Here is a 13,275-nt window from a genome sequence, read left to right as displayed (position 1 = left end):
TGCCCGACTCCACGACTCCGACTCCACGACTCCGACTCCACAGCCCTGGTACTAACTATACAATAACACAGTAATCCTATTCCCTAACCTATACTGTCCTGCTGGCCTGCACAGCACACACAGACACAGGACCTAACTAGCAGGCTGCTGCAGCACAGGAATCAATGAAATCAAACAATTACAAACTAGCTAGCTAAAAAAACAATAGTATACTGAAGGTGTTTAGCACTGAACAGCTTTAGGTTTATCAGTGTATACAGCACTTGCTAGGCCAGCAGCACTGGAGCATGTCTCTCAGTGTGCATTCAGCAAGCCAGGACGATCTGTCTCATCATGGCAGCCCTCCTTATTATACAGGGGGGCTGGCCAGTGTTCCTTTCTGTGATTGGTTACTAGGGCTTCTGCTGGGAGCCCTCTGATTGGCTCAATGATGTCATCACCTTAGTTACAGTATTTCGGATCCGGATATCCGCAATATCCGTGGATATCCGTGATATGCGGCCAAAGATCCGCAGATAGCTATCCGGATTTCTAGAGAAATCCGGAATCTTGAATCCGATCCGGATAGCGTAAAAAAGTTCGGATGAGCAACCCTGGTAACCATATACTGTATAAGCGTACAGTACTTCCTGGGTTGCAACTTGGCTTCCGATTGGAGGAAGCTAGGGAGACGGAGAGCAGTGGGGGGGGGGGGAGCTACGCTATGGAGGAGGCGGAGGATGCTAGAAAAAGTTATTGACATGCTGCAGCTAAACAAAGCAGGCTAGCGACAAGCAGATTGTCGCTAGCCTGGTGGTAATTTCAGGGGGGACAGCAGAGCGCAGAGGGGACTAGCAGCGGCAATAGAGTGACACAGAGGCGTGTCATTGTGCATGTGACATGCCTCTGGGTCCAATTAAGATTTAATACATCATTCTCTTTAAGAATACATTTATATAGTTCCTCAGTTTACAAAAAATAGTCACTAGTAATGAAAGTTGTGTGCTGTATATTATTCATTTTATTTCTAAAATTATGAGTGTACTGTATATTTAGTCAGTTCAGTCTTGTTTTATTAGTACATTAGTTTTCTTTCTTTTTTTTTTTAACTATATTCCTTTTTTGTAATGTTACTGTTTATTACTCATATAGGTTTAACATAGCTTCAGGCTGTTGTGCTTCTCGATATACCCCATGGGGTTCTGTCACTTAGTCATCTTCTTACATTTATAACATGGAAATATTATTTCTATTCAATGTATGATCCAAGGACACATTGTGAAACTCTCCATTTGCTTATGAATGTTTTTTTGTTTTTTTTAATAATGCAATTCTAATACAAGTGGTGATTTACCCCAAACCACAGCAACTATAGATTTTACCTGTTATCTGCAGGAAGTGGAGATGTCACCACCAGTGATATATATCAGAATGTAAATCGGGGAGAGGAACGTTTTTACAATGGGCAAACCCGGATCTATAAATAAATAGTGTTAAAAATAAGCAATTTTATTAATTATGCTATTTTCATTACAGACAGTTCGGAGCTGTCAGCCATACTTTTAAAAAACACACATATATAAGTAAATAAATATTTGCTCTACTTAGATAACATGTATTACACTGTCTATGTTTTGATTTTAGTGATTTTTCTACAGTTAGGCTAGGTCCACACTAGACCCAGTTGCAGGACGGATGCAGCAGTCCGTGCTCAGGGGAACTCCCGCGGAACGCAAACGGATCCGTTTTACCAAAAAGTGCATCCGTTTTGCATCCGTTTCCGGTCCGTTTTTAACCCCAAAAAACGGACAGAAAACGTTTCTATGCCTTTCAATGGAATTGAAGCCAAAAGGGAGGAGTTTTTGGGACAATAATCAATAAATTTGAATGGTAATTCAATGGGCAGGACATGGGTGTGGTCAATTCAGTGGGCAGGACATGGGTGTGGTTAATGTTTTCAAAAAAAAGGTTAAATAACCTTTTTTGAGCATGGGGAATGTAGTTGCGGTGGCTGTGGGAGTGGATTTGGAACAATAGCAGGGAAGTGGGAGTGGTTTTTCTGTAAAGAAAGTAGATGAGCACCATGTAAGGATATTTTAATGTACAGGGGAGTGTTTTGGGAGTGGCTTTGATGTCTATTGTGTGAAACACCTGTTTTCAGCACATTCCAGCAGGAGAGCACTCCAGCCACTCCAGCACTGCTGCCCAGCCAAGGCCATGGACCCCCATTGTCTTTATGTACTGGCTTAACCTAGCCTGGCTGGGTGTCCTGCTGTACTATGCCGGAAACCTCCTGGAGTCAAGTCGGAGACGGTGGTGGGTGCATCCCTGTTACAAGAGAGGGAGAGGAAAGGGCAGTTTCTCTCAGCTCTACAGAGACCTCAGACGACACCCACCAAAGTTCTTCAACTACTGCCGGATGTCTGTGAGTGTGTAAGTACACTTGATTAACAATTTTACCTATACTTTACCTTGTCCTGTTCCCATATTTGTCACATTGCTAATGGTGTTTTCCTTTCCTTTTTGAAGCTTTGATAAACTTCTGGAGATGTTGAGGCCCCATCTTCAGAAGAAAGACACCAGGTTGCGGAAGTCCATCACCCCAGTGGAACAACTTCTGATCACCTTGCGGTAAGTAATGTCTGCTTTACCTATACCACTTTTCATTTTGTATTGATGAGGAGACAATTTTGTAAACAAACAAAAACTTTATTTTTTTTGGAGTTTTTATTGAAAAACTACCAACATGGTAGGTTATAAAGTTCTCCTTCCAACCTGGAAGAGACAGGTTCAGAACATGTACTTGCTGTTCAGGCATTCAAGTCTTTACATTTTGTGTCTTTGTTTTCCCCTTCCCCCCAGAACACATGTCTTGCACATGACCGGGGTCAGCCCAGCTTGGACAATAGACAATTGTCTTTGCTATCTGCTGTTCAGGGAGAAAGATTAGCTCTATTGACCCCGGGGGGGGGGGGGGGGACATTGGCCATGAGCAGCAAACATCAGTAGTGCAAAGTAATTTAAAGTGCAGTACCTAGAACACATCTTAAAATTTCTATAAAATGTAAACAATGTTGCTCACAAGGTGGATCCCACACACTGCCTGCCTCAGTAGATTGAGCTACCTGCCATTGTAGGCCTAGGATCAACATCATCCCTTTGTCGTGCTGATGGAAAGCTACGTTGGGCATGTGTTGATCACAAGGCCTTCAAAGGCAGGTAGCAAATCTAGTGAACCAGGGGGTGTGGGACATTGGCCATGAGCATCAAAGCTCTATAGTGCAAAGTAATTTAAGTGCAGTACCTAGAACACATCTTAAAATTTCTATAAAATGTCAACAATGTTGCTCACAAGGTGGATCCCACACACTGCCTGCCTCAGTAGATTGAGCTACCTGCCATTGTAGGCCTAGGATCAACATCATCCCTTTGTCGTGCTGATGGAAAGCTACGTTGGGCATGTGTTGATCACAAGGCCTTCAAAGGCAGGTAGCAAATCTAGTGAACCAGGGGGTGTGGGACATTGGCCATGAGCATCAAAGCTCTATAGTGCAAAGTAATTTAAGTGCAGTACCTAGAACACATCTTAAAATTTCTATAAAATGTCAACAATGTTGCTCACAAGGTGGATCCCACACACTGCCTGCCTCAGTAGATTGAGCTACCTGCCATTGAAGGCCTAGGATCAACTTCATCCCTTTGTCGTGCTGATGGAAAGCTACGTTGGGCATGTGTTGATCACAAGGCCTTCAAAGGCAGGTAGCAAATCTAGTGAACCAGGGGGTGTGGGACATTGGCCATGAGCATCAAAGCTCTATAGTGCAAAGTAATTTAAGTGCAGTACCTAGAACACATCTTAAAATTTCTATAAAATGTCAACAATGTTGCTCACAAGGTGGATCCCACACACTGCCTGCCTCAGTAGATTGAGCTACCTGCCATTGAAGGCCTAGGATCAACTTCATCCCTTTGTCGTGCTGATGGAAAGCTACGTTGGGCATGTGTTGATCACAAGGCCTTCAAAGGCAGGTAGCAAATCTAGTGAACCAGGGGGTGTGGGACATTGGACATGAGCAGCAAATCCTACTTTTTAGGATCTTGTTCATGAAACAAAGAGTAGTTTCCACCTATTTGCTGGGGAGACGTATTAAGGGGGCTGGGTTGCATACTGCCACCTAGCTGAGTATAAACGGGACGTTCATCTGCTTGAGAGGGAGGGAAGGAAGGGCCTTGCTGATAACTCTGGTATGACTGAGAGGGAGATGGACCCTGGTATGGCTGAGTGTGAGAAGGTTGCCATGCGCTAGGTGGCCTACTTGTTGCAGTTGAGAATTCAAAATGACTTTTGATACACTCAAGCAAACTACACTGGCACTGTATTAAACGATGTCGTGGCACTTGTTCCATGAAAGGCAAAAGTGACATCACCGAGTAGTACACTTGGCTGTTCTGGTGTTGCATTATCCGGTCAATCTCGTGGCGATGCTGCATGTGTAGAGATTGAATCTGCTCCTGAAACATCTGCCTTTCCTTTTGGAGTACTTGGTTGGATTCATCTAATTGATTTTTTAGCATTTCTATGTGTTGCAAATATTGTTGTGATAGACCAGAACTTGGATCCTGTAGTCTTCGTGAAACCATACTTTCTTGATTGCGCATCATTCCCACCAAACTTGAAACAGCTCCAGCCATCTGAACATTAGCTGTTCTGCTCTGTCCACGAGCACTTGTAGGGCGAGCAGCTGGTCGTCTGGCTTCTGAACGAGTGGTTTCAGCATTTGCTTTGTCGGTGGCAGGTTGTGCGTCTGGCCGTGGAGTAGATGTGGAAGGGGTTGGTGACTCAGATGTCATAGAATCATCCTCTACTATGTCATCCACGTTGATGGTTGTCAAGTCTTCAAAGGAATGTTCAGGGGACGAATCCCTATTTGTCGCGGCAGGTGCTTCATTAGAATCATCCATGAGTGCATCAAAATTATCTTCAGTACTGTGGGTAGAAAATAAACAGCAATGGTTACATGTGTGAAAAGTAGAGGCGCATCGGTGTTTACAAAAAAAAAAATTGAACTACAAAGATTAAACTGTTGTGGGAGAGCATACACATAACAGCAATTTCAAGTTGCAAACGTCACTCACTCACCCTCGCGCTTGTACGAGTGGTCGTAAGAATGAAAGAAGGCGAGTGTGGCAATATGGAGTCCTTTTCGATGCCCCACTTCCACTCCTCTGTTCGTCTTTCTCCACCTTAAGTTCCTTGACAAAACTGTCCCGTATACTTCGCCATTTTGTCTTCATTTTTTCAACTGTGTAAACAACAAACAAACAATATGTTGTCATTTCATTTCAGGTTCCTTGCGACGGGACAAAGCTATGCAAGTTTACATCTAACATTCAGAGTGGGCAAAAGCACCGTCGCCAACATCGTGAACAGGACAAGCCGGGTGATCTGGAGCAAGCTCGTCGAGAAGTACATGCCGGTTCCCGACTCTAAAAAGTGGATAGAGGTTGCTGAACTGTTCTGGGATAGGTGCAACTTCCCAAACTGCCTAGGAGCCATTGACGGCAAACATGTGCGGCTACAGAAGCCAGCGAGGAGTGGGAGTCTGTATTTTAATTATAAAAAGTACTTTAGTTTGGTACTCCTTGCTGTAGCCGACGCAGACTACAAGTTTGTATACGTCGACGTTGGCTCCTACGGGGATATTCCGGCGCTCCAGGTTACATGGACTACTGAATGAGGACCGGCTGGACATCCCCGGGGACAAGCCATGGCCTGGAAGAACATCGCCCAGCTACCCCTACGTGTTTGTTGGCGACGAGGCCTTTGCCTTGTCACACTATGTCATGCGGCCGTATGGGATGAGAGGCCTCGGCCGCCAGCAACGCGTGTTCAATTACCGGTTGACAAGGGCTCGTAGGATGGTGGAGTGTACATTTGGCATCATGTCGAACAAGTGGAGGATGTTCCACTCGCCACTACAGCTGAGCCCTGCCAACGCCACAGCTGTAGTTAAAGCAGCTTGCATCCTCCACAACTTTGTTCGACAGGAGCAAGGGTACAATCTCCAGCATGCCGACATGGACTACTTGCCCCAAATTCGCCGGTATGCGACAAGGGGTAGGGTTCAGGCCCAGAGGAATCGGGATCGGTTGGCACAGTACTTCTTGTCGCCGGAGGGGTACTTCCCATACCAAGACATTATTGTGCCTCTTTGAGTGGACATTGTTGTTGCTGTACTTGTTTTTGTTTTTTTTAGTGGGTGGGTGATGGGGGGGGGGGGTTGATTACGCTGTTTTTAGTTACACATTTTATATGTAAATTTTTAATTGTTTCTTTCTTTGTTTAATAAACTTTTTCTAAACTTTTTACAGATGAGTGTTCTTATAAATGCAACATGTGTGGCACTGGGGAAGCCAGTTTAGGAGACACTTCAGGGGGGCAGAGCATTTTTGAGACACTGAGGGGGCTAGATTGAGGGGGGGGGGAGGGGACGGTGGGGGGCAGAGAGTGGCAGTTTAGGAGAAAATTCAGGGGGGCAGAGCATTTTTGAGACACTGAGGGGGCTAAATTGAGGGGGGGGGGAGGGGACGGTGGGGGGCAGAGAGTGGCAGTTTAGGAGACACTTCAGGGGGGCAGAGCATTTTTGAGACACTGAGGGGGGGGGTAGATTGAGGGGGGGGAGGGGACGGTGGGGGGCAGAGAGTGGCAGTTTAGGAGACACTTCAGGGGGGCAGAGCATTTTTGAGACACTGAGGGGGGGTAGATTGAGGGGGGGGAGGGGACGGTGGGGGGCTAAAGAGTGGCAGTTTAGGAGACACTGGAGGGGGGGGGGGGCAGAGAGTGGCATTTAGATTACTTAAAAACATGTATTTCAAACCACACAGATATGAGGGGGCACACTTACGTTCCTTGGCCTGCTTCCTGGATGGAAACTTGTCATACTCAGGAACAAATTGTTTTGTGATCTCCTCCCATACCCTCCTGGCATGCTGTAGGTCACTATAGAGGTCATTCTTCTTATCGTACAGCTCTGGCCGCTCTTGGACGGCCATAATGAAGTCCTCCACATTGATGAAGCTCCTGGGCATGATGGCTGCACTCGTGTCTCTCCCAGCTCGTAAACAGGAAGCTGTCAGAGATGACGTTGAGGGGAGGAGAAGGAAGTTCAGGCTTTCCGTTTTGTCATCCGTTTTTGGTGCTATTTTGCCTGTGGAGATGGAGATGCGTTTTCCCATTGCTTTGCGCTACCCATCCGTGTATCCGTGGTCCGTGAAAATGCAGCAGATCCGGACCTTCCGTTCAGGTTTTGAAAACGGGTCCCCGCAAACGCAGACGGATCCGTTTTTTACTTGGGTGAGGCTGGCTGCTATTTTCAACATTAGTATCCGGGACTCCGTTTTTCATCCGGTTTGAAAAACGCAGCCACGGATACGTTTCCGGACCTAGTGTGGACTAGGCCTAAGAAAAGCTTAGCATTTCCCATTTTAACTGTGGCTATTTTGAAGCCAATCCTGACGTCATTTCCTCCCTTACTCTCCTCTGCCTGATTGTGTATGCATTGCCCGCCCTCCACTATAGAAAGTGTATTGTCTAAGCATGAGAAATTTTGGCCAATCAGAGAGGAACAGAGGTGTGGGCGGGGAAAACAGGAGGGAAAGAGGCTTCAGCCAATCAGGCTGCAATAGTTAAGCAAAAAAGACAACCCAGCATGCCCTGCAACTTCCTTTTTGTGTACCAAATTGTTTGTGTACCAAATAAGAGTCAGGTAAACTGGGGAATGATCATTTATCACCAAGAAAAGTAATAGTGGTTTTAATTTTTGGATTGCCTGGTTAGCTACCTTATTAATTGTTTACCAGATAAAATTAAAGCATTGATTTTTTATTTTATGCCCGACAGTTGCACTTTAAGTCCCCCCTCATTGCCTTGCTTCCTGTAATAAGCCTCATTCTCTCTCCAAGATGGAAACAATGATAGAACTTATCAAACACTTTGCATTAGCTTCATGCATGCCTTATCTTCATTGGATAGTACTCGAGGTGGAAATGGTTATTTTGGTACGCATATTCATAAATGTATTTTTAAATTGCTATATTTAGTGGCTGTTAAATGCAGTAGTTGGAGAGAGCCGGGCTTTTACGACATTTTTCATCAGCTCCGTGCAATTCATGCAAATGTCTGTCTATTTTCACTGACATATTTGCTTTTCTGCTACTACCTGGAAAATGGTTTTGTGAGCTGAAAAATATCTTGTTCCTCCCAAAGGAAAACAGTCCAGAGGGTATGAAAATAGTTTTAACATCGCTGAGAGCCCCGTAGAAACTGTTACTGTGGAGAATTGCGCTCGGGAATGAATTTGAATTGCTTAGTCTGTTTCATTTAACTCCATGCTCTAAATAGCAGAGGTGTCTTCTGCATGCGGACAAGCCTGAGGAAGGAAGACTCCGGTCTCAGCTTAATGGCTTTGTAATTAAACTGCGTTAGATAGAGACAAGTCTGAGCATTCACAAAAAAAACGAATCCGATTATTATCCCTTCATCCATCAATATAAAGTGGCACTATGGTGAAACACTGTCAAGGGTGCCATAGATGTAGCGATTTTGACAGCCGATTGACCAGGAGACACTAGGTGTCATGATGCGATAGATGTTTATTTACAGTGCCAAGCACACATATAAGTATGTGGTGTTCCTTTTTTTCTTACTCTGCCCAGAAAGAGTTAAACATCAGGTATGCAAGTGACAGTTTATGTCTGGGTCGGGATGGATTGGAGTGTAGCATAACTCTCACTGATAAGGAATTACAGCCATAAAACACTTTCCTGGCAGAAAATGACTTCTGAGCGCAGGGAAGAAATAAAAAGGGTAAATAGTTCATAGATTTGAGCTCTCCAGTACTTCAATTAATGTGTCATTGAGCAGAGACAAAGAAACAGTAAAAACTTAAAAGTATATTTAAATATAAAATAAAACTGTGGGACATCTAAAAAAAAGTAATTTTTAGGAAAAGCAGAATAGATATAATTGTTTATCTCATCACTTCTCACCTTGTATTTCCTTTAACCACTGTAGCATTTAGGACGTAGGTACGTCTAAATATGCATGCTGGACGTAGGAGCTACGTCCATGAAAAAAACGGAGGGCTGCAACTGCCGGGGTGCACAGGCCGCCCATTAGCCTGGAGATCATTGAATGGGAATGCAGTTCCCATTCATTGGTCTAATTCCCGTTAGAATGATCGCTGGCTTCTATGGAGAAGCCGCGATCATTCTGTTACACATCCCCTCTTCACTTCCTTTAAGTATGCCTACAGGAAGCCAAAAAAAAAAAATTGACTGTGGCCATCTTGTGGCCAAATAGTAAAACTTCATCTACATACATTTTTTTTAAATGAATAGACATTTTTACATTTAAAATGGATTGTTTACCTCCCACACACCCAAAGATACTCAAATAAAATTAATTAAAAACAATTGCAATAAAAAAAAAACATCAAAAATAGTTACCTAAGGGTCTGAACTTTTTTAATATGCATGTCAAGAGGTTATATTGCTAATATTTTTTTAAATTATAAGCTTGTAAATAGTGATGGACGCGAAACTGAAAAATGTACCTTTATTTCCAAATAAGATATTGGCGCTATACATTGTACTAGGGGTATAATTTAAATGGTGTAATAACTGGAACAAATGGCAAATAAAATATGTGGGTTATAATTATGGTAGCATATATTGTTTTAATGCTATATTGGTCGAAAACTGATGAATTTTTTTCCATTTTTTCTTAATATTCCCGTTAAAATGCATTTAGAATAAAATAGTTCTTAGCAAAATGTACCACCCAAAGAAAGCTTAATTGATGGTGGAAAAAACATGATATAGATCATTTCGTTGTGATACGTAGTGATAAAGTTATTGACAAATGAATGGGAGGTAAAAATTGCTCGGATGCACAAGGTGAAAAAACACTAAGGCTGAAGTGGTTAAGAGTAAACTGTACTGAAGAAATAATCCCTATATATAATTTCCAAGTGTCCCTGCGTCCGTCCATGTGTTAGTGCTTTTTTGCACTGTGATTGTGCAGGAACAGATGCAGAGACACTGTCCAGAGTAGGAGGAGGACAGGGCCAGAAGGGTCGGGCGTGTGTGCGCGCGCGACAGGCGTGCGCATGTGCACACACCTTTAGTGTTGTCAGGTTTATTATTGCAAAATATTTACGTACTCAGCCAGTAGAAAAAATACCTTGTCTCCCAGAATGCTCTGTAAGGAGAATTCTGAATATGTAAATAGCCTAGTCTAAGCGTCACTAGGAGGGTTGGGCTTCATACCAATATAAAGCAATATATAGATATACAAAGAGTTTCTGATGCTAAAACCAGGATAACTATCATAAAAGTGGGTATCCTGAATACAGTAATGTACTGCATTCTACTATATGTCACTGCGGTGCCTCCCTACTGAGAAAGTCATAATGAATATCATTGCAGAAGCATTTAAAAATGCCTCTTTTTTATAGGAAGACAATATTATATTAAGCATGATGTAGCAGAGTAATTGTCATGCATTAGTAATGGCCAGTCACAGGACAGAGAGGAAATGTCACATCGCCTACTCGATTTGTCACCCTTCAAGCATGTAAATAGAAAAGGATTAACCAGCTCATTACCGGGCAAATGACTTTCAGCCCAGGTTTAATAATGTTTATACTCAACCTCACACAGAGGCCATAGCAATATTCAGCTGTTTAAATTGATCTGACTGCTACGTTGGCAGCATGGTGGCGTAGTGGTTAGCGCTCTCACCTTGCAATGCTGGGTGCCTGGTTCAAATCCCAGCCAGGTCAACATCTGCAACAGCAAGCAGTTTCTATGTTCTCCCTGTGTCAGTATGGGTTTCCTCCGGGCACTCCGGTTCCTCCCACATCCCCAAAAAACATACAGATAGGTTAATTGGCTTCCCCCTAAATTGGCCCTAGACTATGATACATACACTACACGATACACACATAAAGAGCCGGGACAAGGTCCTCCTGCACCCAAGGCTGAGACACCAAAATGCACCTCTCCATACCTCGTACCCGCGCCGTCACACACTGATTGCTATTAGACTAAGGCGTCCCACAACCCCCCCCCCCCACCCCCCACAACACCTTAATCTCTAGTTATCTGGCTTGCAGTAACTGTCATCTACCCCTTTTCTTATTTATCTCTGCTTCAAACACAATAGGGAAATGATAGCTGAGTGAGTTGTGCGCCTCCTCCTACACTGCACCCTGAGGCTGGAGCCTCTCTTGCCTCTGCCTCGGCCCAGCCCTGCCTACATAGACATATGACTAGGGTAAGGATTAGATTGTGAGCCCCTCTGAGGGACAGTTAAGTGACAAGCCAATATACTCTGTACAGCGCTGCGGAAAATGTCGGTGCTATATAAATACTAAATAATAATAATAATAATAATTGGCAGCTGAAAATGAAACCGAATGTAAAAAAAAAACGTTTCACTTACCTGGGGCTTCTTCCAGCCCCCTGCAGCCACCCTGTGCCCGTGCTGTCAATCAACGATCCTCTGGTCCCCCCCCCAGACCCCCCCCCCCCCCCCCCCCCCCGCGGCTTAGTTTAATTTTTCAGCGACAGGCCAGTTGATGGTCAGTTTTATCATGAATTGTATGTGAAAGGAGCAAAGAAAAGAATCTCATATTTTTATTTTCAGTTATATAACTTTTTTTTAGAACATTGTATCATTCTGTCATATTTGCAGTTTAAATAGCACACTGTCTTTTAAGCTGTAAGGCCTCGTTCACACTGCACGCGTTTCCAGCCGCGTTTTGGAAACGTGTGCAGGTGGCCGACACGCACGACATCAGACATTGCATAGAGCGCAATGTCTGATGTTCACACTGCATGCGTTCCGGACCTGTGCGGTCCAGGAACGCATGCTGCACGCATTTTTTGTAAAAACGCGTGGCTGTCCCATTCACTTTTCAGTGATGGGATCAGCCACGCAACGCACACAAACGCGGATGGCGTGCGTTCGCATGCGTTGCGTTCCGCATGCGTGGCCATCCGCGTTTGTGATGTGAACGGGGCCGAAAACAAAGCAGAAATAATGAACCTTTGAACTTTCCTGCAGTAAAACCTTCTCCCAAGCTGTCTCTCACTGTTTCTTCGCTGTTTAAGTGCTTCAGAAAACAGGACTGTATTCCACCCAGTGGGTCGAAGAGCTCAGCGAAGCTCTTTTGCATAGATAACCGTTTAACTCTTCCTGTACTGGAAAACAGTAGAGGAAACAGTCTGTAAACAATTGACAGTAAACAGTCAACTAAACACTTTTTGAGTAAAAAAAACAACATATATTTAGATAGAGGTGTACATCCATCCTGAAACATGGACAAATGAGGAAGAAAGAGGGACAGCGGGATTGAGAGGGACTGTCTCTCCAAAAGAGGGACAGTTGGGAGCTATGCCACTTATGAGTGGTTGTGTGACTCTGCTGTTACTATTTCTTTCCTCCACTATATAGATAAATGTGTCATTCCTGTGTTGGTGACAAGTAAAGCCGTTTCCATAAGATTACTATGCTCAGTGTTTTTCTTGTGTCGTCATTATAAAGACCGATTCTACGAACAATCTGGGGAGATATTATGATTTACGTGAGATCAGCAGGAAACCTCGTAGGGAAACAGTTCTCCAATCACAGCACCCTATACAACTTGAAGTTTGAGAGGGTGCTGTCTACCCAATCACAATATCGAAATTTCCCTATGAGGGTTCCTGCTGGATCACCTAAACCACACTAGCACCACAATCTGCATTAAAGAGAATCTGTACTCGAAAATTCTTACAATAAAAAGCATACCATTCTATTCATTATGTTCTCCTGGGCCCCTCTGTGCTGTTTCTGCCTCTTCCTGCTGCAATACTGGCTTGTAATTGCCAGTTTTAGGCAGTGTTTAAATTACAAACAAAAGACAGAGCATGTGATAGGCTTAGAGTAGGTCAGTGTGTGACTTATACAGAGCTTGCAGGTTGCCTGGAGAGGGTGTGTATAGCTGCTATCCAATTACAAACAGGGCTGCACAATCCAGCCTGAGTGCCTGAGCCCGACAGAGCCGACTGTTGAAAGAAGATTAGATCATATAACAGAGATAACACAGCCACTGTTCAACTAGGAAAGGCTGCAGTAATTCAGACCACATTAGAACAGGCATAGGAACTTATAGGATAGAAGAAATAAGGATGAAAATTTTGTTACAGAGTCTCTTTAAGAAAGCTAACTAATGATAGGTTATGGCAGAG

General features: G+C 43.9%; 2 protein-coding genes across 17 annotated transcripts in view; one reads left to right on the top strand and one right to left on the bottom strand.

Annotated features, from left to right (window-relative positions):
• Positions 1 to 13,275, top strand: part of EPHA6 (EPH receptor A6) — a 1,277,595-nt gene that overhangs the window by 382,792 nt on the left and 881,528 nt on the right. The gene's annotated exons all lie outside the window — the stretch shown is intronic.
• Positions 3,163 to 7,410, bottom strand: LOC137547260 (uncharacterized). The gene is made up of 3 exons (XM_068270660.1): positions 6,885 to 7,410; positions 5,120 to 5,282; positions 3,163 to 4,966 (listed from the first exon to the last, which is right to left on the bottom strand). Exons 1-3 carry the CDS (start codon positions 7,213 to 7,215, stop codon positions 4,063 to 4,065), a joined length of 1,398 nt encoding a protein of 465 aa, XP_068126761.1. The 5' UTR covers positions 7,216 to 7,410; the 3' UTR covers positions 3,163 to 4,062.

Source organism: Hyperolius riggenbachi, chromosome 2, assembly GCF_040937935.1.
Source record: "Hyperolius riggenbachi isolate aHypRig1 chromosome 2, aHypRig1.pri, whole genome shotgun sequence".
NCBI lineage: Eukaryota > Metazoa > Chordata > Amphibia > Anura > Hyperoliidae > Hyperolius > Hyperolius riggenbachi.
The sequence above is the reverse complement of the archived record's forward strand: the minus strand, read 5'-3'. Positions and strand labels throughout refer to the sequence as shown.

Coding starts and splice junctions, on each gene's coding strand:
- LOC137547260 (XM_068270660.1), bottom strand. CDS start 7,215: ATGGGAAAACGCATCTCCATCTCCACAGGCAAAATAGCACCAAAAACG. Junction 5,283..6,884: donor CAGGAAGCAGGCCAAGGAAC/GTAAGTGTGCCC, acceptor TTGTTTACACAG/TTGAAAAAATGAAGACAAAA. Junction 4,967..5,119: donor CCACTCGTACAAGCGCGAGG/GTGAGTGAGTGA, acceptor TTCTACCCACAG/TACTGAAGATAATTTTGATG.